Source organism: Melanostigma gelatinosum (assembly GCF_949748355.1).
Source record: "Melanostigma gelatinosum genome assembly, chromosome: 1".
NCBI classification, from domain to species: domain Eukaryota; kingdom Metazoa; phylum Chordata; class Actinopteri; order Perciformes; family Zoarcidae; genus Melanostigma; species Melanostigma gelatinosum.
In genome coordinates, this window is record NC_136634.1 from 24,766,171 (window position 1) to 24,791,994 (window position 25,824).

At 42.3% G+C, this 25,824-nt stretch overlaps 1 protein-coding gene across 1 annotated transcript in view; it reads left to right on the forward strand.

The window, feature by feature from the left end:
• The window catches only part of LOC306778208 (spondin-1-like), a gene marked incomplete at its 3' end in the record, with an annotated part of 79,856 nt that overhangs the window by 51,526 nt on the left and 2,506 nt on the right, over window positions 1–25,824 (forward strand). Inside the window, exons 7-13 of the mRNA XM_079269644.1 lie at window positions 11,797–11,861; window positions 15,162–15,363; window positions 17,828–17,968; window positions 18,591–18,666; window positions 20,352–20,534; window positions 24,351–24,521; window positions 24,976–25,143. Coding sequence (XP_079125770.1) covers window positions 11,797–11,861; window positions 15,162–15,363; window positions 17,828–17,968; window positions 18,591–18,666; window positions 20,352–20,534; window positions 24,351–24,521; window positions 24,976–25,143 — 1,006 coding nt within the window. The remainder of the gene's footprint in view (window positions 1–11,796; window positions 11,862–15,161; window positions 15,364–17,827; window positions 17,969–18,590; window positions 18,667–20,351; window positions 20,535–24,350; window positions 24,522–24,975; window positions 25,144–25,824) is intronic.

Sequence of the window (25,824 nt, forward strand, 5' to 3'; positions counted from 1 at the left end):
AACCGTCCCCACTTCGCTCTCATCAATAATCGCAATCACATCATGAATCCCCAATTATCTCCCAAGCTGCTGCCCTCGGGCGAGATCTGAGTCTGTCTTTCTAGTTTTCAAAACAATGAAAATACTTTTTTGAAGCTATTATAGCGCTTCCCGCCATAGATTTCCATCCTAATTATTATTTTTTCCCCGCAGTGTATCTCATTAGAGTGGAGAGGAAAGATTACGTTTTGATCAAAAGGGGTGTGTTTGGGCTTCTTGCAGGCACAGAGACGGTGAGATCAGTTTATCCTAGTCGCGGGAATTCACAGTTGACTGACAGCGAACAGGGGGATGCATGGTAGCTTGTTAGCCTCATATGACTACTAGGTAACAATATGTTGGGAGCTTGATAATGAAGCGGCTTCTTTCATGTGGACTGAAGCTTTAATCCCCAACACATCACAGCAGCGAGACATATGGTAAACGGTGCATTGTTTGTCACCTATGCACACCATATTTCTTTACATCCCCTCTGAAATTGATCCATCTGCTCCTTTCTTGCTGTGCCTCTTTTCTTTTTTCACTCCACTCCTCCCTTGCTTTGTTTTCCCTATTTTCCTCCCTCCCTCCTTTTAATATGCCTCTGCACCAGCTACAGTCATGGCCAGCTTATGTTTTTGGGTTTTCCATCAAATTTGGTACCAACGTCCACCTGGACTAAAGAATGAACTGATTTGATTTTAGTGAGAAAAGGTCACTGTCACCTCACGTCGCACCCATTCTTGTCAACTAGACATCGCAGGAATGCTTCAAGTGTGGCACAAGCATCCACTTGACCTCGAGGTTGAATTTATTTAGATTTGGCTAATTCAGAAAATTTTGACCAGGATAAAATAAAGTGATGACATTTTGGACAGACATGGATGTAAACTGCAACAAGACTGGTTGGCGGAGGGATACAACCGCAAGGCGGTAGTTTTAGTTTACAACCAACCAATGCCAGTTAACATCAGCATTATTTCAACCTTTTCTTCTGTCCATCCTGGGAGAGGGATCCCTCCTCTATTGCTCTCCCACAGGTTTCTTCCTCTTTCCTCCCCGTTAAAGGGGTTTTTGGGGAGTTTTTCCTGTTCTGATGTGAGGGTCCCGGGACAAGAGGATGTCAAACGTGTACATATTGTAAAGCCCTCTGAGGCAAATTTGTAATTTGTGATTTTGGGCTATACAAAAATTTAAAAAAATAAATTGAACCTTTTCAGCCTCCTCATTCCGTCCTTCATTTGGAGTTAAACTCCAAAGGAAAATTATCAGGCGATTAAATGGGCGTTATTGAAGGTTAGCTACCATTGTAATGCTTCAGAAGGGCCAATCTGCACCACCCACTTTGTGAAAGGGAAACTTAAGGTTGTGAATTCAAACAAAACAACTTAAGGTTTAGGCAACAAAACGACGTGGTTAGGTTTGGGAAAAGATTGTGGTTTGGGTCAAAATAAGTACAGGGTAATTTGTAGCAAAACTATGGTAGAAAACCTGTCTTTTGTTTTTCACGCTGGACACAAATAGCGGTCTCCTGGGTGAAAGTCCACCAATTGCTTCGCCAAACTAATTTTGTCACTCTTTATACTAAGTCACCTGACTTCCTCCTTTGCTTCTGACAAAAGGACCAGAATTGCTAAGGCAATCTATTCATTCTTTGTTGAGATAATTCAGTCAGGACCAAACCCACTGACATTGCCATCCACAGAACCACTCCACTAGTGTGGCAAGAAATAATTTAACCACCAATTATCACTGTCGCAAGCTCCACACTGCGATGTAAAAGCAAACACACGGACCTGGACTTTTTATGAGTGGTATTTAGTCGCTTGCTTGCATGCACCGTATTCAATCTCAGAACACACAAAATACTTGTTTTAACTTGTTTTTCTTCCCTTCTCACACACACACGCACACACAAACATTTTGCATAATATCTCCATGCTGCCTTTTGTCCCCGCTGTCATTTCTTCTTCCCTTCATTCCCTTCTTGGATTCCTCTGCTTCGTGCTCTCCTTGTCACTCCATCACTTTACAACACTCATCAGCCGGATATTGGGTGATAAGGTGTAATCAGACCCCCCTACCACCACCACCACCATCTCAACCTCAGTGCCTGTGTCGGCGTTGACATGTGGGTTGGCATTTACTGCGTGACAGCAGCTTGACACCAGTTCACATCCCTCTTCATTAGGGGAACTGCAGCCAGTTATATTTCTGCGCCAATCAGCCTCGGTGTAATCAGTTGGGTCCAACACACCAATCTAGCCCTGTGACAAGATAATTACAGCGGGTTCCCGAGGGGGACGGTAGTGGAGGAGGAGCGCAGAACTCAAGTAGAAGTTGGAAGTGGAGTTGGACCATTAGTACAGTGTTACTAGTGCGTTTTTGCATTTCGGGCTCCCTCATCTCCAAGTCAATGGGTTTTTTGAATGTGTTTTTGGTTAGATGCCTGAAATAATGTCTGTGGTTGCTCTACGATGTAAAATAGGTAGGTAACAAAGAAAGGTCTTTCAGCCAGGAGACCGCTGTTTGTTCCCCGTGTGAAAGTCAACGGGGAATGTTTTTGTCACGGAACTTCCATACATAATTTTTTTTAACCAAAAGCGTGATCTTTTCCCGAGCCCAACTGTCGTTTTGTTTGGCTAAACCTGAAGACGGAGGCTTATTTTGAAAAGACCGTATGCATCTAAAGAGCGGAATTTGACTGGCTTTCATCGTGAAATGCAGGAAAAATGAGGAGTAACACTTTTCTGAAGATATCATAAAATGTAATACATTTTAATATAAGTGGCACTGCAAAAACAATTAATTAAACCTTCTTTTAATTTCTCTAATTACAACTTTGACCAAATCTGTGAACAAACACCACAAAGATATCGAGTTCTTAGCAAAACTTTTACTTCATTCCAGAATCAAAACATTCCATCTCCATCTGAAAATATGTGACATACTTATTTTAGCTGCCCAAAGCAGATTGATAAAAGGTATATGAAAGGTTATTTTTCAGTTGGTTACATGGTGAAAGCCATTTCAGAACATGACATATTTTCATGTGTTGTGAAACTGCTATGTGCCTTATGAAAGTTTAATGAGTGGGAAAAAAACTGTTAATGCATTCTTTGCTGCAAGACTCCGGAGCTGCTGCTGCACCCTAACAAAGAAGAGCACAAGAGCAGCAGTGTCTGAGCGCTTCTTCTCTCCCCGAGTCTTTTTTTTGTCCAGTGTTCAGTCTATCAGTGGTCATAAACGTCATCCGTCTGACAGGTCAAACAGTCCGTCCGCCCAAAGTTTTGCAAATATTTCTGCTTGCAGTCTCGTTTCTCTTTTCTTTACCAGTCTACCTTTTCCATTTATCAGTTTCCCTGGGCGGCTGTGAAACCTGCCCTGCCCAATACATTACTGATGAAATGACTTCTTTGCTGATTCAGCGGAGTCATCCATTTTTCCAAACTACCCTGAGGTTAAATGGCTCGGTAAACAGATAAACAAATCAGCGAGTTGTGCCAGCAAGAGGTATATTAGGACTTTAAAATGGGATGATCTGTGGCTGGGATTGTTCTCAGATAAATACAAATATTCATGCATATACAGGCCTGCACCACAGAGTTCTGGGCAGGATGCATTCACGCCACAAAAGAAAATCATAACTTCACCTCATTCTTCAGCCGTTATTAATTGCAGCTGTTTGGCTCTTTGTAACAAACGCAACAGTGCGCAACAGTGAACCATGCTGACTAATGTGACAGCGTTTCCTCAGGTGAATGTGTCACATATTACACCTGGCACTGGTGTGATGGATTACCAAGCCCTCAGGTTGTAATATCTTGGAAGGGATGCACACAGAGATACACGCACACTAATCATTGTGTCACAGAAACACACAGCAGCAAAGTGCACAAAGAAAGGTGCATATGAAACACTAACAGAAAGCATACTGTAAGTAATGTGTGCAGGTGTGTCAACACATGTAAGAAACGCATATATTGTCTAAAGGCCCATACATTGTTTGAATCAGTTTCTTTTTTGCCAAAGCTAACTTACAAAATCTTGGGAATTAGTTTTTTGTCTGTGCCCCTCCCTGGCTTGAAAGAGGCCATGCAGAAACATTTGAATCAAAGTCTGATGACAGTTGTTGGTTTGACTATGTTACTATGCCACTGTATGATTTGGGCAGTCCACCCCCACACAGTCTTGGTGAAGCAGATTAGCTCCTTTGCGCACGCCACGAAATGTGGCTCGCCGTGATAATTACCTTTTTTTGCGTCAGGGAGGCGTGTTCATGGGTTTTAGGTGTAAAGAAATTATTTGTAGCATAAGTCAACCTGTCACACCAGCCAATATGGAAGTGACTTAAACTTGAACTTTCTATTGGCTATAAGGGTTAGCTCTTCTGATTGCAGGAAAAAGCCTAATTGTATGAAAGTCTATGAGTACACTACTTCTCACTTGACATACAGTCTATGGCTGCAGCGTTCCATAGACATAGCATGGCAGGCTTCACTGTACTGCTGCTCTGGTGGGTTTTCAGCGCTAGTGTTTCACTTTCAACTGGTGTTTTGGGTCTTTCAACATCAGACACCCTCAGCCAGGAGACCCAGCCGGGATCGATCATAGCTTGTCCAAGTAGCGCTTGTTGTCCATGGGTCACCCCTGTGGATCCACAGCCATCTTGACACTTTTTTTGCGGCATCAGTGATGTTCCTGATGACACGCTCCTGTGCTGTCCTGTGGTGCCAAGGAGCTTGAATGCTCTGCATAGGGATTGACTGGCAAAGCCTCTGCAGCCAACCTTAATGGACACGTATTGTGCATTGTGCACTATCCTTGGGTCAGGGACGCGCCTATACGGTTCAAATTCATGGCTCCGGTTCTCTTGGAGGCTTCCTCCATCTGGTCTTCCCAGAGGACATTGAATGATGGCAGGACCACTTGCCTTGCTCTTTCGGACATCAAGTCTGGCCTGAGCCTGGTCTCACTTTCTACCATGGTGTCTAGCAACTTGCATCTCGAGGTCAACCCTCAGCTGCCAGTCCCGGGCTGTGTCAAGACGCCCACTTGATCTTGCGTGATGATACGGCTTTCCCCCCTTCCTTGACAAGGCCAATTGCCTTCTTTGTTTAGGCAATCCCTGTGCAGATTTACACTTACTGTTGCACCCAGAACCTGAGGGATGCCACCAGTAACGTCCTTTTCCAGTAGACAGCAACTCAACTCAGTGTTTCTGCCAGACTACAGTGGAAAAGGTTGGATGAGCTGTGGACGATGTCTTAAACCAGCTGGATCAAGAATTTGGAGTATCTCAGCTTTCCAGAACTCTGACCAAGTGATCTTGCTGTTGATGGCTTGCTCCCATGCATGTACTTACTTCCTCCTCCCATTCTCGTACCTCTTGATGGATCCTGTTCAACCTCTCCTTCCCTTGGGCTCTCTCTCAAGGTCTTAGGCTACCCTTTTAACCAGCACACAGTGCCAAAACCAGGATTCCGCTTAGACAACCGCTTCCTGTGGCCTCCACTTCCTGACCTATGAATAACTACAATATTGTAGAGAAATACAATACTTTGGTAAACCAAGTTTTCAGGGGCTTCAATGAGGAATGGGTTGAAGAACATTGTCTGTTGTGTTTGCTGTTGTAGCAGATCATCTAAAACCATCAGGGAATACTTCTTCTTCACAAATGCCAGGGCTTTAATTGGCTACATTTAATTTAACACCATGTTTTTACACCCTGATATTAAAGTATTTGCCTTTAGCATTGCTGCCATCCTTACAATTGGAAACACAGTCGTCAAAGTCTCGTAAAAATGTGGTTCTGATGTGGGTTGCGGTGCTGCATTGTTTTCAACACTGGAGCTCTAAGCGTGGGTTCATTGTGGCGTATTAAAAATGTTGATGCAAATTGCTGGAATATGAGCTATGATTGGGAACAGTACATGGAGACAGGAAGGAATACACTCATATCTCCAGGAGGCACAGTGAAGAATGATCAAGTTATTACTCGAATTAGAAACATTTCAAACGGCAATCTTTTCACTGTCAGAGTTAATCAGATGCCTTGAAAAAATCACATTAAATGTTCCATCATTAAATATTGAATTGTGATTTGCAACTAGCGAGCCTGCAGGGGAAAGAAGATATGGGCTCTGTTTATTTCAAGTCCATTGTGTCGCTATCGGGGAACTCAGGTTGTTATTTTGTATTGTACAATTACAGCAGCTAGCTAGAGGGACGAGTAAATGGCAATGTAATGGGACAGATGATACAGCATGGCCCTTGGCTTCATATCCATGTCACAGGTGGTTGATGAATAACCTGCTGAGCTGAAATTGTTGCGTGTGTGTCTCTGTGAAATTACATTTGACAAATGATCGAAGACATCTCCCTAGACGAGGGGAATAACAGTTTATTTCCACAAGGACAGGTTGTTTCATCAGGTAGTCACCGTTGGATAAAACAATGTGTGTGTTCTCAGTGTGACATGAAGTGAGAACTTACATGTGCGAGTGCGTATACTGTCTGTGGATGTGTCACCGATCGAAGCTGTGAATTTTATCCGACTGAGTTACAACATAGTGGACAGTCATCCATCTGTTCCACAGCCCCAATGCAATTGTAATTGCCTTACGTTCGTTCGTGTTGATTTTTTTTATTCTACACCTTTTCCCTTAATCCCCAGGCTCATTTTCCTTTATTAGGCCGACTCTGGAAGGACAATACAGAGCCCCGTGCGTTGCGCGTAGAGTCCCTCCAGGCAAAACTTCATGCCAACGTGAGTGAGTGATAAAACGGCAGAAGTGAGACCACTGAGGGGATTTGGGAAGGAATAGACTTTGTTTTATGCCTGTCCACACAGGTATGTTTCTATCCAGCCAGCAAGAAAAATGTACTCCGAAGTCTGGAAATATCACACAGAAAGCTACATGATGCTTCCATTATGCAAGTAAATCACCTGCAATTGCAAAACACAGAAGTCATTTTGGAAATACTAAATTAGAAAGTGTTTGTTCCTCTGTAATTGGCAAGCGTTGTGAAAATCCATGCCTCAATCTGAAGATATAAAAAAAAAATACATTGTGTCTGATGCTTAAAAAAGCCAGTACTGGGTTGCTTAAACGTGGAAGCAACAGTCTGATTTATGTTTCAGCGGGGAAGGTTACATTTTCCTCCTTAGAAATAGTAGTTTAAAACTGCTAAAACCTTTTGACAATAACGATGGAAGAAATTATTACGTGTAATGAAAGGGTTTGATCGTAGGGATGACCCGACAGAGAATTATCAGCCCTCAGCTCTACACGGAACGTCCTCTAGTTCCAGCTCATTGTTTTGGTTTTGTTTCTGGCCTGTAACTTCAATCTTTTGGTTGACTCTCACTGCTCTCTTAGCGTTGTTTTTGGCCACAACAGTCTGCTGTTTTCAGCGAAAAAGTTCTAAAAAAGGAATATACACACTACCTGCTCGGCACCAAACAGCGAGCAACAACGTTTGTGTGAACACAGTGGAGCGTTAAGCAGCTAAAGGACAGGATATTGGCATGACCAAAGCAAGGGCTGGTTTGTCAGAATTTCTATCCAATTCAAATCCCTGCTTATTTCATAATTGGTCGCTGAATAAGCTGTGAAATGACACCCCCCCAACACCCCTCCCCATAATAAAAGTATTTTAGCAGCCTCTTCCTTTTTCCATTTTGCCTTTAATTAGATAAATTATTATTTGCAACAGCATAGATTAAAACCCAGCTGCTGCTTGGGTCGGTTTTCGTCTCTGTTTCTTATAGTTTTTCATCCTCGCTGTCTTTTACATTGTCACCACTTACCTACCCTACATGGACAGCCATGAGTCACATCACTCTTAAACTCAGGGCTTCACATCAGCACCGTGTACCTGAGTGTTGGCCAGCAGTGTCACTTCCTAATCTGTGCAACTTCTTTTGTAAGACTTGCCCTTGGCTTGCAGCTCTCTCCACATCATTTTCTCGACTGTCACACTCGCTGATTTAGTGTGTAACAGAACATGAAGGGCAGCAGATCTCTGACAGAGTCACACACCTAAGACACCTCGATGTTGCCCATTCACTGTAACAGGAGCTCAAACGCATTCAGTGGTGTAATAAATGTGCATGTGTGTGGATCGCTGCTGACTTGAGATGGAACATATGAGTTTGTTTAAGTTTCCAAGTTAATGCCGATCTATTGCGTAGAATTAGGACGAGGGTAACTAGTGACGACTGTCATTATGAGTAAATGTAAAGATTCAGCATGCTAGCGGTGTGATTCGGTGAGTCTATCGGTCCGTCACTTTGGTCCAAACTGAAATATCTCAACTATTGGATGGATTGATATTACTTTTTCAAACAAACAGAATGAATCCAACTGACTTTGGGGATCCTCTCTACCGCCACCATGAGGTCGACATTTGTGTTTTTTGAGTGAAATGTTGGGGCAACTATTGGATGGATTGCCATGAAATTCGGGGCACACATTTGTGTCCCACTCAGGTGATCCCTTAACTTTTCAACTAGCGCCATGGTTGGGTCAAAGCGTTTGAAATCAAAACTAAGGAGGATCCCATGAGTCTCAGCTGTGTTTTGTGCTTAGAGCTAATTATCAAACGTTAAGCATGTTAAAATGCTAAACATTGGTGGTGAGCATGGTAATTATTATACCTGCTAAACATCAGCACCTCATTGTCATAGCATTTAGCTCAAAGAACCAAGTACAGCCTCACAGAGCAGCTGTCCATACGTACGCAACTCAGGAATTCATATGCTGATCATGACAATTTCACACAAATGACTTACAGAATAAAATGATGGTGAATATTTTGGACATACATGGATGTAAAATTGAATTTGACTCGTTGGCTGAGGCATGCAGTTAACAAGAGGAAGAGAACAGCTGCTTCTATGTGTCTCCCTCTGCTGATTTTCACAGACAATCATTCATAAAATCAAAATACATCCAGCGCTCTGATAGGGCTATGTTCTTTTGTGAGTACTCTGTAAAAGTGTTTGAATTTGAAACGGCAGCCTTACTGAGGCAATCACCAAGATGCTGCTCCGATGGTACCGCAAAGGAGGATGCAACGTGGTCTACATGGCAATCTGTTCACACACACAACGGAGATGAGTTATGAGTTATTTTCAGATTTTCATTCATATTGGGCAGGTATTTATACTAAAATTGGCTATGTATTATGATTTATTGCAAGAAACAAAGCAATTGTATGTAAAATCACAAATTCAGCACCACAATGAAAGGATCCTTTCTATCATAACCACATTTTTCCATCACTGCAATGATTGGACTGCAAGTTTGCCAGTTGAATCAGACTCCTTTTACTGTTTTCTTGTGTAGCATGAAGGGAGTTAAACTGCATGTCATTGTGCAACCCTGCATGTTGTAGAATGACAATATATGAACCTTGAAAGAGACGGAGGGAGGGAAGTATGGAACAAAGGAGCAAGTACAGAGGGAGTGAAGGAAGTGTTATCATGCTAGCGAGTATATGAATGAATGTAAAGTTATTTTAACTGGATTACTATGCGGCAGTTGTGACCCCCTGCTCTTCTCCTCTACTCCTTTTTTAACCTCACTCTTTTATCAGACTTTCATTCCGTCCTTTAAGTGCATTGCAGCCGTTTCCTCCCTCTTTTCCCTCTCAACTGTGTCTCCCTTGTTGCTGCCCCAATCCACCTTGGTCCCATTCTCCTGCTCTCCTACTCTGTCTTCATTTTTACTTATTGCTTCCTCATCCATCGCTCGTCTTTTCTCTCCATCCTCATACTCTTCTGCTGTATCACTTTCCTTGTTCCTTTGCTTCTCCTGTCGACCTCCATAAAGCATTTTGTATTACATGATGCAGGTTGAGGGCTGCCAAAGAAATACGATAATATAATAGGATGTTTTTGCTCGTAGCCTAAATTGAACCAGAGTGTGGAGAGTTTCTGGTAATGGCAGAGGGTGGAGGGAATGACAATTACCTTCAACATGTCTAGAAAGTGAGAATCGTGTAATCCTTGATTTCCTTGCAGTTTAGCTACAGAGGTAGGAAAAACATGACTTGTAGTTCCTTAAATGGTTGCCAGGCTGCAACCTCTGGGTCTGACCGGCAGGGGGAGACTTATCTGGTTGCAAAAAGATGTCCAATTGTATAGAAGTCTATGAGAAAATGACCCTGATTCGCACTTGATTTATTATCTCAGTAAGCATTGTTAATGTGGTCTCACTCCCTCGCTTCAAGTCTTCTTCAATGCAGCATGATATTCATTTCGTAAATTATGATTCCATTTAGAGGAAAAAGGACCATAAAAGTGGAGTATACTTAAGGGCGGGGCTACCATGTGATTGACAGGTTGCTACCCCTACCAGAGCTGTACATAGCATCAGTCTTCCGCCATCCAAATATGGCCACTTAACCCTAACCCAAGATGGTGACAACCAAAATCCAAGATGGTGACGGCCAAAACGACAAACTCTCAAACCAGTGTGTTTTCAGCTTATGAAAGTTAACGTTGTGGTCGCCTAAAAAAGTCAGCATTTGTTTTTACTTAACTCCTCCCTCTCAAGTCCAAAAACCAATGGGTGCCGTCATGGTGAGTTTGTCCACTACTTATGTACAATATATGGTTGCAGCCCTTATAACACAAGACGTAAACGTGAACATTGGTCATTTTAGATCTTTGAAAAAAATGCATCGATGTATTTTGTAATAAATATTTTGTTTCAAATCTTAGAAATGTTCCAAAGCCATAATTTGCTTGACGTCCATATTCATGCCTTGAATTATTTCCTGTCTAGTGTGGAATTGGGATAAAGCTCCTCCCAACTATTAGTACTGGTTTAACTGGCTTTATGGAATCAGTATACTGATACAGATTTGTTTTAATCATGCTTAAAATCTAACCAAGAAGTGTTTGCTTGCACACCAACATACAATCTAAATGTATTTCCACTGTTGATTGTATAGCCATGTCCACTTTACATCACATCATGAACTGAAGTTTGAGACAATAACCTCTAACCAGACACTACAACTTAAAGGACAGTTCCTCTCCATCCTTCCTGTCTGGATATTCACCCATTGCGCCATTGGTCTTTCTTGACTCAATCCAGCTTGTGTGTTTCCTCTGGCTGCCTATACTCACACACACCTATCTGTATGTGTCTATCTACGTGTTTGTGAGAAGACGGAGTGAGGTCTCAGAGCCCCGGGCTGCTACAAAAAAGAAGGATGGGCACTGACTTGTAAACACACACACTCATGCACTTGTTTTCTCCACACTGCCCCAGGGAAGAGGGGAGGCTTTCAAAGGGACTGTGAAACCTTCAATCAACCAGAGAATAAAAGGCATTTTTCTTTTGGGCATATCCCAATCAGAAAGGATATATACAGACTTTCTCATTCTGTTCTAATCAGCTGCAGCGCCACACTAAACCCATCATTTGTCTTGCTGCTTTCTGCCAAATAATGAGGCTTCGTCCGATGCATAATGATAGATAATGTGTTGTGCAGTCCATAGAGTGCCCGTAATGCTCCTTGCTAGAATAACACTACAGCACGGAGCCATTTTGTCCCAATAACCGATAAGAGGCTCATAAGCCTCCGAGAAGTGGAACACACTTTGCTGTCCTTGGATGAGAGTACTCACCCTCGGTCATGTCAAATTGTCAATTTTGGTCTTTTCTCTGTCAATGTCTTTTTCTCGCTTTATAGTCATTCATTTTGAGCCAAATTGCCTCATGTACCCCTTTCACTGTCTCTGTCTCTTTCCTTTCGCAGGGAGATGAAGTACTTACTGTCATTAAGACTAAGGCTCAGTGGCCGGCATGGCAGCCGCTCAACCTGTAAGTATCACTCAATGTCACTTTTACTGAATGGGAGAGGCACTTCTGTGAGAGATGGAAATTCAAATAAAAAAACAAAACAGGAATCAACCGTAAACTGAAATTAACATCCATTTTCTCTGCTAAGATTTTACCACTCTATATCCTCGGTGCCTGTTTCGATTTGTGTACTATTTGGTCCCACTTAAGATTTCCCGAAATAAGTAATGTACGTTTGATTTACTTTTTGGCAGTGAGAGAGTTTTTGAGTCAAACTGAAAATATCAGTGCTGTAATTTCATTGGCGCGATGTAAAAATACTTGTTATGTTAGAAGTAGGGCTGCCAATGTGTTCAAATGTATCATCAAATCAATAACATGGTATGATGATGAGTTAATCAAATGAATAATCGTCATACAATTCATACAATACCTCCTCGTTTTTTGGTACACGTGTACATTTCAGCTCTTTACTTGCATACAGTCTTTTCAAAATGACATTCTGTCTTTAAAGGAAACTCAGTTAGGTTAACGCAACAAAACTACTTGGTTGGAAAATAATGTAAAATATTTAGTTAGGTTGAGGCAACAAAACTACGTAATTTGGTTTGGGAAAAGATTGTGAAATACATAGTTAGGTTTATGCAAAAAAAATACTGAGTTAGGTTTATACAATAAAAATACTTAGTTAGGTATCGGAAAAGATCATAATTAGGTTTAGACAACAAAACTACGAGAGCCTGAAACATTCACCCAAATAGTTTAAGAAGCCTAAATTAATTAAATAAATTGATGATATAATGAATCATTACATACAAATAATTCAGTGTTTGCGCTCATTAGCAGTTTATTCACATTAAACTGTGGGAAAGTGGCAGAAATATGACTTTACCTTTAGCTCTCCATAAATTGATCGCTGAAGCAAACACGTTTGAAAACGCGCAACTTTTACTTTGAAGGCGAGCTGTCTCAGTTTCCGACTCTCGACATTGACTCAATTGTCATTATTAAAGTTGGATCATGTAACAAGCTGATGTTTTGGTGCTGAACTGCATTGCGCGTGTTCATTCAACGCGACAATAACTCAGACACAGCGTTAACCACGCTTAGGCAGCATCGCCTATCAAACAACAAACTCACACGCAGCAGAAAACATTTACATCAACACAAGTAGACCAATGACATTAGGTAATGCTCCAAAACTGACATTGTTCATTATACAACGTGAACAATGGAAAATGAATCATACTTTCTGCACAGACCTTACAGCATATATTTACACATATCTTGTAGCGTATATTCACTTCCACAATACATAAGGAGCGTTTGAATTTCAGTTCAACTTTGAATCCTTTCTCTCTGACCAATGGAAGTCACTCACTACATGTGACATTAAGTTGACCATGAACATGTCGTCCACACTGGAGCTCTTGATGGATGTCTCCCGAATTAATTCATCCTCGTTTTCAGCAGGATTGTGCTTTACAAGCTCTATTATCTCCTGGATGGAAAGCTTTTACAAACATATTTTGGTGTCTTAACTTCAGTGTCGAAACTTCTATGACCTATCAAATGTTTTGGTCTGTTGGCAAAGCTAAAAACAAAGCTGATTTTCATTTTTGGGGCAGACAAAACAATGTCTTTTTTTTTTTACTTTTGAGAAACTAACCAACTTTCCTTCAAAGCAAGATTCTTCAAAAGCATAACATAATCTGTTTTGTCTGAAGTAGATGAAGATACACAGAATTCTTGCTCAGTGATCCGTAAATTACATTTCATCACAAATACTACATCTACATAATTTAGCCGAATGATCGATGGAAACAATATGTGACATGTTGTAGAAATCTTTAATATGACCTTTCCATGAATCACATCTTCATTATGAGCGGTATCAAATGTTTATTAGCTGGATAAGTACCTCAACGTTTAAAAACAAAGTTGGGGGTTAGTGGGCGTAAGCTAAAGATTTGGGGTGGTTTCTTTGAACATTTCTGGAGTTCACAACATAGCACTCCTTTTATACTCAAATCAGGATTAAATCCAACTGTTGTGAGTAAATGAGACGGTTTATTTAATAGTTTAAACTCTTTTGTGTTTTTATGTAAGAAAATATGTATAGTTTAGAAACCTTTATTGTTCCATGTCAAGTATAAGAGTAAAATTATTTTGTTTTGGCGCCTCAACATTTCAGCATAATAGCAATAAAACGGTATAACATGGTAATAAAATACAGTATAATGTTACAAATGATGTGCATACAGTGTATATACCACTGTAATGTGAATTATGTGGATGTAGTGTGCAAATACTTGTGTGAGCCTGATGAAAACAGCTGCCTAGTATCTTATTTGCCCAGAAGCTGCGATACCGCTTGCCACACGGCAGCAGCCGAAACCGTCTGTGGTCGGGGTGACTGGGGTCTCTGATAATCATGCGGGATTTACGATTTACTGCCACAACATTCGCTCTCAATGTCCTGAATGGCGAGCAGCTCACATCCACTGCTCTTGATCTTGAACAATTACAAATGATTCTTAATTGTTTTATGATGTCTTCCTTTATGCAGCTCTTAAAAAGCCAGGCTGAATAATCACACATTCTGGCATCCTGTGCACTCTTTGGAACCAGCTCAAGAGCAATTAGAAACCTATCATAATTCTAGCCCCCAGCACTGCATGAGCACCAACACACACACACACACACACACACACACACACACATACACACACACTAATGTACCGTATCTTTCACCAAACATCTGTTTGATTACCCCTCCTAGCGTTGTCTGTCATTCGCGATACATTGTGCCGCTATTATTTTTACTAATGACAATCTTCGCGCACATGCACACACACGCGATCACACACTCCATGTGAGCATGAAATATGAGCTCATTTTGTTCAATTTTGCATGCAAAGTTATCAAGTTGTTAAAAAAAAGTTCTGTTTGCACTTACAGTATGTCTCGGTTAAGACGTGATAATTAAGATACCAGGGACTGTTTTTCATACAAAAACTTTAAATTACCCGATTATCATCTTTGAGTGATTTATCATGTTCTGTCGATTTTTAGACATTGAGAGAGAACATTTCATTATTTGCTATTTTCTGCCGCTAATTGGACATTTCAGAGGTTCAATTATGCAGCAATTAGAAGAGGTTGAGACGGGTCAGAGTTCTTGACATCAGAGCCCTTTACCAAGTATTTAACTAAACAATGCTGACTTAGAGCTGTCTCATTATAATATTTAATCAGCTGGATATAAACTTTTGTTTAATTCCCTTTTTTTGCCTTTTCTTTACCCACCCGTGTCACCAGGCGTGCAGCTCCATCAGCTGAGTTTTCTGTGGACCGAACCCGTCACCTGATGTCCTTCCTCACCATGCTGGGGCCTAGCCCAGACTGGAATGTGGGGCTGTCGGGAGAGGACCTCTGCACCAAGGAGTGTGGCTGGGTCCAGAGGCTGGAGACAGACCTCATTCCCTGGGATGCAGGCACTGACAATGGTGTCACATATGAGGTAATCTAGCTTAATATGTCACTGGTTAGTTCAGGGGTATGTTGGCAATGGTAGAAATATGAGAGCTGTAGCATCCAATAGAGGCTTTCAGTTCATCACACATTGGTTTGTGGACTGCGGTTTTAAAGCCTTGAGTTGGGCATTTTGGATTTTAGCCCTCGCCATCTTGTTTTTTGCAACTGGTAAACGTAAGGGACCTTATTTGGACTGAGGAGTTTGTAGACGTTGTGGTAGACACGCCATATTCGGCTCTGGTAGCGACCTGTCAATATCAAGGTAGCCCCGCCAATGGGAGCATTATTTACTAAATGAACATCATGCTGTATTGAAGAAGACTTGAAACTAGTGATTGAGACATAAACTCATGTTTACAATGTTTACTAAATCAGAAATGCTTGGGTGACGGCAATAGCCGTGGCCGGAGGCATTGTGTTTTCGGGTTGTGTCAAGGTCCACTGCACTTAATTCAATCGCTGTGCTTCCTTTTGGGATGTTGATGAATGTATCTGTATGTCACAGAGAGGTGATGTCCCTGCTCTTCCGGAAGACCTCTTATTTTGGTGAAAATATTTATACGGTAGTCAAATATTAGTATGTGTTTTCCGTCGGCAGCAACAGAGACTACGATTGGATTTTTAAGAACAAGCCGTGTAAAAATTCTCGGGTTTCAAAAGGTGTGGCACAAATTTATTTCCCCCGAAGTCAGAGCCGTTAAATAATCATAAAATTCAACTTTACAGAAAAAAACTGGCAATTTTTATGAACAGGAATAGATAGGACGCAATTCATAAAAATGGGGGAGGATAGACTACATCAGTGAACCTCCACTACCCGCCGAAGCACCCAAAAGACTTCTACTATTATCCACTTCAAACAGTTGACACTATCACTCTCTACTGGAGGCGTTGGAGGCTAAGCTTGTGAGGCTGTCCAACTCCCTGGGGAAACGGCTTCGCTGCACGGTGTGGACGGAGCCCGGCTGCCGTCAGCTTTGCTTTTGTGGGGCCCCAAGACGAGGAGCGATAGCGGCCCCAGCACTTCAGCCCTGACATAAGTTTAACCAAAAAGTCAGAGAAGGTACTTTTAGTGAACTTTTAACTACAAAGGGAATCATCAACGTCGCCGTTACAGCGCTGTAGATGAGAATGTAACTTCATATCTCATTCTCATACTTCCTTTGTGGATGTCTTTCCTTTTGTCTGATTTAGTACTCCTGCTTATGTTAAATTGGTTTGAAACTGGAAACACTGAGTAAGAACAAAGAGAATGATTCATGTTTAAGGAAAAGAGAAGAAAAGAGCGGTGGCTGCAGGTGACTCTTCACGGCTCTTGACACCTACCTACCTTACCCTTATAGGTCAGACTGGGGTATAAAATGAATGCACCCATGACAATGGTATTACTTTTAATTAATTCTTGTTTGTATATTTAAATGACTGCCACTCCGCTGTTCCCTTCCCCTCAAGAGAAATCATGTTGTTCTCCATTACAAGCGTGTTTCACAGACACGCACACACTGTACGCTGCTATTGGATTAGTATTCTTGTCCCACAAAGAATTCCCATGTCCTAAATTTTGTTTAACTTTGATTACTCTTACCATTGCTCAGTGGAAGACTCAGACTGCCCTCCCTCGGGTTGTATTTCATACTCAGTGCACGGTACAAGAGCAGATGTTTTTCTCTAGGACACCAACCGTTCCAACACCAAGTGCCTCATTTGCACAATGCAAATGTGAGAGGGTGGGAATACTCTCCCTTCAAGTCGTTGTCATCTTTATTGGTAGCATCTTATTATTTGCGCTTGTTTTCCAGAAGAGTCACTGGGGGCTTGACGTGTTCCAGAGGCATGAGATACTTTATATATAAGATGCTCAAAGCGGCATTCATCGATCGCTTTTTATGGCCACCTGGGGTCAACTCAAGCAGCTGTGGACGCACCTTTGACATATTATCACCTTACAGTTTAAAGCTATTATGACAACTGTGTTAGAAACATGGCTTTTTTTACCGATCAAGCCGTCATTGAGCAACATTGGCATTCATTCGGATTCTTGTTTGTGACCACTTGACAAATATAAGTCAAGTTTTAGCTTTGTTTTGGTCTCAAGTGGGAAATATCTTCAACTTTATCCGTCCGTTGTGGCATAAAGTCAGTTTATAGAGCTTCTTTGCCGACCATAGTAGCTGGAAAACAGCGCTGATGAGGCAATAAGACTGAACCATGACTGTGAAGTTGCAGACGGGAAAACCAAAACAATGAGCTGAAAGGTGCTAAAGCACCCTAGAGCTAAGGGGAGTCTGGCGATTATTATTTGTGGGATTGTCTCTGCAAGCAAAACCTTTTACATGACACAAATTCATTTGATCTATTGTTACTATAACACACACTGAGTACAGCAACTTTAACCTTTGAATATAATACTTTTTTGCTCACTTTACCGTCTTATTTCGGCTTTTTTTCAGTCACCAAACAAGCCCACTATTCCTCAGGAGAAGATCCGACCCTTAACCAGTTTGGACCACCCCCAGAGCCCGTTCTACGACCCAGAGGGAGGGGCCATTACCTCTGTAGCCAAGCTGGTGGTGGAACGCATTGCTAGAAAGGTACAATGCAGTATGTAAAAGTAGGTGTGCACGTATACAGAGTGTTTCTTTGACAAAAAATACCACGTATTAGCTTTTTACAAAACGTTCAATCACTGCAACCTTGTCTACAAAAGCACTTTATAGTTCATTGTATTGGTCTCCAACAGTTATGGAATAGTTACTCAACTTCTTTGATAACCATATATCTACCAATGATAGGAAGTACAGCTCCAACGTATTAATTTCAAGTGTGCTGCAAATTTAATAACTTGCTAAATGTGAGCTACATCCGTTTTTGAATGAAAATTAAAAAAGATATGTCATTTATATACAATTAACACCTTATGCAGGTCTTCAACAACAAGCAACTGCGTCGAAGTATCTGATTAAACTTCGTGATGATGGTGTCAAACTATTTAAACTCTGTTGATCACACATACACAGGCCTGGAGGTAAACTACGAATATAATTGCAATTCAATCATGTTGCCAGACACAGAATTCCTGAAATACCATTTTCTGATACACAGCCAATGGTGGTCTGTTGAGATAACAGCGATAACAGTGTAATCATCAAAGATGGTTTTGTTTTGTGAGGAGCTTTGGGTATATTTTTCGATGAGTTTTCTTTGTGTGTGCAGGGAGAGCAGTGCAACGTGGTCCCGGACACCATCGACGACATCGTTGCTGATATTGGACAGGAGGATAAGGAGGAAGGTGCAGTAAATGCACACACCCACACAAATGAAATGGGAGTCGGGTGGAACTGGTTTCTGTGGTCATTTGAGTGGTACGAAAGGAAATGGCGATTGTTGCTAGTTGTTATGACTACACACGTCAGTGGGGCGGTAAAATGTTTTGTCGCAGCTGGCTGGGAAGAGAGTGGACGCAGCTCCGGAGACAGATGGCTGGCTAGTTAGCTCGGTAGCCTGTAACCAGTGTAGCATGAAAGGTGTGGTGGAATTAGCTAGCTAACTGGCCAACTAACTGGCCAACTTTGTTACTAGCCAACTAGCTAGTAACGAAGCATTAAGTTGTTGAAGTTGTCATGTCCTGTGTTTATTTATTTATTGGATAAGGGACAGTGCACATTCATAAAAACATTTCTGTAAATGCGCCAGAGTTTTTTTCATCTGTAGTCCCAAGAGGTAGAAGTTACAAAATAAACCGGAAAACAGAATTCAAGATTACATTTAAAAGGTCATACAATATTGACGCTTTACAATGCGTGCACAAACAATAAAAAAAAAGTGAGAATGTTAATATACAAGTAGCATCACTCAGGAGACTCTTATACATTGTCAAGTACTAACAAGACATGCAACACAGAGGCTCTCACAGTCAACACACACAAAGCAAATAAAATAAGGGATAATTATGTTAAAATAGAAACATTAAAAGGCAACGTTTACTTATTTTAAGTTACTAAACATAACCAAGTAAGTTTGTAGTGTTATTCTTTTTGCTTGAATTTACAAAGTTAACCACATGTTCAAAACTGCCACCATGAAGAAAAAATACAGTCAAAAATACGTACGGAAAAAACAGGTAGAAACACTTTTGATTCCCAACGTGGTCGGACAATACATCACACAAGTAAACCGTAAACCTGCTAAATGAGCTGTCCCCTGCCTGCTTGTTAACCAGCAGATGGGCTGAACAAGACCGACCCGTGCATGACGCTGTTTGTGTAGTACATTGCCGCTTGGAGCCTATTTTAAGTGGCTTCGGGAAGAGGCCAGCATTTTGCCCACGCTGCAGAATTTCTTAACGAGGATCTCCCGGCGGCTAATAAATGTCTTCCTCAGTCACACATAGACCATTTGCTCCTTTCCCTCCTCTCTTACTCTTGCCTGTCCTCTCCTTCTCCGCCATCTCCCGTATTATCTGTGTGAGATGACACTACCACGACGAGGCCGGCCCCTTTTTGTTCCGCTGCGGAGCCTCACTGCTTTCACTTACGCACCAGCCCCGTCGGTCCTCTTCCCTTCCTCTCTGCGTCTCCGGCTCCTTTGTTCCCTCACTCTCCTCTGTCATTATCCCAGTTATCCCGGAGAATTGCACCCGCTTAAGGTTCGTCCCCGAGGCCTGATGGTATATTCTCTCTCGCTTCTCTCTCCCTCAATTTCTCTGGCTCTCTGAACCCCAGAGAGAGCACTTTTAATTGAAGCCAGTCCCCCTGCTACTTCTTGGACCTCCAGCTACCACTGATAATTGGGCAAGACATTTACAAATCACACTCTGCTCTCCCCCTTCCCCCCTTCAAATGTCACTCGGTGGCCTCTTTTGGTCCAGTACCTGCAGTAATCACCTGTGGGTACGATGTAAAATAATCAGTGTCAGCCCAAAGGACATACCACAATGCCTCTTTTTCTTTGTTGGCTCCTGTGTTTCTCACTTAGATGACACACCAGAGACGTGCATCTACTCGGGTTGGTCTCCCTGGTCGGCCTGTAGCAGCGCGACGTGCGAAAAGGGACGCAGGATGAGGCAGAGGATGCTGAAGGCCCAGCTGGACCTCAGCGTGCCGTGTCCCCACACCCAAGATTTCCAGCCCTGCATGGGGCCGGGATGCAGCATTGACGGTAAAAACACACACATATGTACAGTTCAGTGTCCTCATCAGAAGTAAAGGATGGAGAGTGTAGGGGGGTGGAGAGTATAGTTGTTCATCACTGCACTTACTGGGAAAATGTAGGTAGGGAAGTCCTTGAGCAAGGCGCTCCATTGTAGGTGCTACGCAAGTGATCAGCAGTGCTTGTGCTGCGTTGATTTATTATTATATATGATTCATTTAAAATACTAAACACGATGGTTAGCCACACTAACGGTGGTGGTCTACGAATGGTAACGGTTCCGACGTTCATGCTTTAACAGGACGGATTAGAGCTGCACAATATTGGGAAAAACCTTTTCTGCCAAATATGATTTGATATGAAAAAATACAGAAATATATATATATATATATATATATATATACACATATGAATGTATATAGTAAAGGTTGGAGGGGGATCATTAATATTATCACACACAACCTTTCTTTCACGTCGTGAATACTGCGAGGTTCAGTAGTTATTTTCCTTTCTGGACTAAAGAGCTCATTTAGCATCATTTCATGCCAATCAGATGTGACCGGGCTCATGTACATCTATAATATCAGTGAATACCATTCTAAATTGAAAAGAATGTTGCAGCCCTGACATAATTAGTGGCAGGCTTGCCAGCTGTCCTCCATTCATCGTATACAGGATACACATCAGTGGCGTGGCATGACGTTTCCACTCGGCACTAGCTTTGGCCCCATACGGTACTGTAGGTAGCTCCGTGTACTGTATTTTGAAAGTATTTCTCATGTCAGGGAAACCACTGAGAGTGAATGTTGTCATCTGATCATCCCCGGCTCTCTGAAGCTCTACACTTTGCACTCGGCGGTGTCGGCAGGACTCAGGTCCCTGGGGACTAATGGTAGACATTAAACTTGTGTTTTTTAGGTTCATAAAATGTACCGGAATTCACGAATATGTCTGATATTACGACAGACAGTCCGCCCAATTCTTCAGTTATATGTTCGGCGTGCGGTGTCAACCAATCGGTGGCCAAATATTTTACAAACGTACCGCCGTCTGGCGGGGAGCGGTACGGCCCTTCATCAAACAGACAAAGACTGCAGAGCGCCATCTCATTAGTTCATCCCACGTTCCTGTAACAATGAGAGAGTAACAAGAATAACAAAAACACCTTTTCATGAATATATGTACTTCACAATTGGAATTGCAGGTTGTGAATATGCTCGGTGTATAATCACACAAACACAAACTATTTTGGCACTTGAAACGATATGCTGAAAAACTATTCTTTTTTCACCTCCAAACTCTATTGCATGACCACAAACACAATGGTGTTATTGTCTTCTGTCCCACTTCATCGCACAAATTAGCATTAAAAAATAAAAAGACTATTTATTTTTTGTTGTAATCCTTGTTTTCCTTTGATCAGTGAGCCCTCAAAATAATAGGCAGATTAAAGCTCAGGTGTTCATCCCGCTGCGACTAAAACCCAAAGTGAATGGTTCATTTTGGTTGATCTGCAGGTGGAAACACAAAGCCGCTGCCTCGTTCATATTTCACGGCCTGGTGGAATTGTTTGTGTAGTCACTGCGCGACCATTGGGATTGTTGTTGTGAAGGATTATGCAGCGCGTGCGTGAAGAAACAGGAGAAACAGAAGGAGCCAGGAGCTGACTGGGCGAGTCAGTGAAGCCCACACATACCTGAAGATGACATGGTTACTTTGAGAGGATCTGTCACAAAATGCAAATCCCAAATCACACAGTGTAAACATCGGTGACTTGGATACCCTAATTACTTCACTGTAACATAAGATTATGTGGATCAGCTGTTTGCACTGAGCGTCCTCCTGCATCCCAGATGCCGAAAACCAGGTATAAAATATGTTTATCGTTGAGTTTAAAGAAATGTCGTTATGGTGGAGATAATAGGACTCGAGGATTGTGTGTGTTCATTAAGATGCAGAAACAAAGTGGAGTTGCGAAGACATCAACAACAACAAAGCAGACATTTGCTGGAATCCAAGTATCAAATTGGGGATTATCTTAAACTTTTCTTTCTGATTTCCATCTAAGGTGTCAGTTTGATGCTCTCTCACTCCGAGCAACAACCCACGACCCCCCCCCCCCCCCCCCCAAACCCCCAGGAGATGTCTTTTGTCCAATTTCCAGTTGTCCGTTTTTGAAACGAAATGCTGAGAGGCAGCGCGGTCAGCGCCCATCTTCCCCTTTCCCTCGCTCAGAGCTACACACACACACACACACACACACACACACACACACACACACACACTCCCAACTGTTCTTATCGATATATTAGACAGCGATGGCTTTTTTTTTGCTGCGGAGCACCGCCTTTGTTTTCATTTCGAGCACCATTAGCGTGCGGCGGGAGATTGATGATTGCGGGGTTCACGGCTTGATTGATATTCCTGGGAAACACTTTGGCTCTCTGGAGGAGTTCGGAGATACCCGTATCTTTTATCAATACTTCGCTCAGTTCTGCTTGCGTAGGCCACAGCCGGTAAGCAATGCCGCTTTCTGTTGATTTACACGTGGCCTGTTCTCGCGTAATCGCATCGTCTTGACTCACTTTCAGGATCTGCACCAGGGCTCCCCCTCTCAGAAGAGGTGTTTACTGAGACGGCAGTTAGACTCCTATAGTGAGGGAGGGAGGGAGGGATAGGGAGATCTCGAAGCGCAGTGCTGGCTAATAGTGATAAAATACACCAAAGTGGAGCCTTGTTCAAGCCAGAGAAGCTGCAGTACACTTTTCAGCTGATATACCAGCTGGGGGTCATACATATTAACTTTCACTCCCTCAGGCCCACGCTGTGAATAGGACTGTCCTTCAGGCAACTTGCCTTATTAAAAAGAGAGCCAAAGCACATTCTGAGGAAGAGCTTTTTTTGAAAGTTTAACAGCTGTTAGAGGGGAGTCTGGTGTGGCATGAAGGAAGACTGTCCTCTAACCGGAGGACCTGGGTTCAACAAAGTCCCCAAGGGCGAAGCCAATTTTCGTTCTGGCCGAATCACAACTTCCAGGTCCGCAACGTGAGCCCATTGTGCCCAAAAATATGTTTTCCCCCATATACCTACATTGGGACTTCCAAGTACAAAGACTTAAGGAACAGTGTGTAAAATTTCGGGGGGTTTATTGGCAGATGTTTAATATCATTTTCATTACTATGTTTTAATCAGTATATAATCAGCCAAAACTAAGAATCGCTATGTTTCCCTTAACTGAGGAAAACCAGTTATGTGGATGTCATGTACTGCAGTCCACTGAAGAATTAAATCCCCCAGTGCGTGCTATATTCACCGAGAAATCTGATCCCCCCCCCCCCCTGCTGCTGAGCCGTCCTGGCTTCTCCTACACGTACCAGGATGCATTGCAAGCGAGCGAGCGTAGATTTTGCTGCTTCTGATAGATAAACTCAATAAACTAATACAGTTTCACTGAAGCAGCTATTCTCACACCTACACCAAGAAATATACCAAAACACCTATTGACAGACTAAGACTGTAATGTCCTCAGGTGAGGGACCCACTGAGGAAGCGATCATAAAACAATGTCTTCTATGTTGCTCATCATGGCTGCCACTGCGAACACGCATTAAAACATCATTTTAAAAAAAGTTCAGAATCTCTTATCAGCTCCAATGTGCTTCTCTAGAGCTAAATCTGGTCTCATTTGATACCTTTTGTTTTGTTTTGAACAGCTCAAGTACAAACCCGGAACCTTTCTAATAATAAACCAGCAAAGAGAAAAGAAATGGAACTAAAATGTCGGGATGCTCTTCTGAAAGCATCTCTTTTTTTCCTGGTGGACAGAGCCCTCGACGTGTATGATGTCGGAGTGGATCAGCTGGTCGGCCTGCAGCGTGTCCTGTGGGATGGGGATGAGGTCTAGAGAGCGGTATGTCAAACAGTATCCTGAGGACGGCTCGCTCTGCCAGCTCCAGACTGAGGAGACGGAGAAGTGTGTCGTCAACGATGAGTGCTGTGAGGCCTTTTTCTGTTGTACTGCTGTGTGACTATGTTTATGTTGCTGTTGAGAATTTTAAAAACGATAACAATAATTTAATTTATTTTTCTATTTCATAAGTGACTTTAAAGTTCTTCCACGATGTAGTGACTTTGATTTGTTACTGTCTTTGCACATATGAACCATTATGCATATATGAGTTGTGTACATGTGTATATTTTTCATCTGAATAGGTGCACTATTTAAATATTCATCTTCTGCAGTAATCCCCAAAAAAACCAAACCTTGACAGGTTATTGTGACAGTGAGTCGGTTCGGGTATACAAGCTCCCAAAATGGAATTTAACAAGCACTGTTCAGTTAGTTACACTAAGTTTAGCAGTCAATCCAAAGCTGGACATCTCTGTGGTGGAACATCGGCAAACACCGAAATCCTAAATGTGTGATTTGGTGTTGTGTTCTTCTCCACAGCACCCAGCAGCTGTGTGGTGACCGAGTGGGCTGAGTGGGACCCCTGCAGCGTAACCTGCGGCTTGGGCATGAGAAGACGTGAGCGCATGGTGAAGATGCCCCCTATAGACGGATCAATGTGCAAGACCGAGGTGGCAGAAGTGGAGAAATGCATGATGCCAGAATGCCGTAAGTAAAATGGATTTTCTTTCATTTCTTTGGTTTTTATCATATGACACGTTTTTTTATGCCTGAACATGAGATCTCAGGAACGCCCTGGAGGGAATTTCTTCATATTTGCCTTGGAGCCCGTTTGGTAGAGTGAACTGATTATAGATGTTGGTGGTCAAAGGTCAATGTGATGTCAATGTGATGTCAAGGTTCGTCCCATCCTCATGAACGCGATACCTCAGGAACGCCTGGAGGGAATTTAATTATATCTGCCACGTTTCAACCAAGCAGTCTGGTTCAGTTTAGTTCGTTACACATAAGAAGTTTTTTAGCAAAAGTTGTGGATTGTACCAATAGATCCCCTCGGTTCAGGTTCCAAGCGATACTAAAAGGTGGAGTTAAAACACTGCAGACCACTGATTAGTCAGAGAGAACCGCCACTAGCGCGACACAAGACATACCATCAATGTTGACAGCAATATTGAATTCTCTTGACCAATCTTTTTTAAATTGGCAGCTCGCAAAACTACGTGCATTACACCTTACGATTCCAACGTTTCCAATGTCTAAGGGTTGAAATGATATACGAGGGACCTGTCGCTACGGCGATCAGCTGAGGACCCCACCTACACTGAGGAGACACTATCTGCATTAGAAACACGGCTTTGGTTTGTAGACTGCCGTTTTGAAACCTCAAGT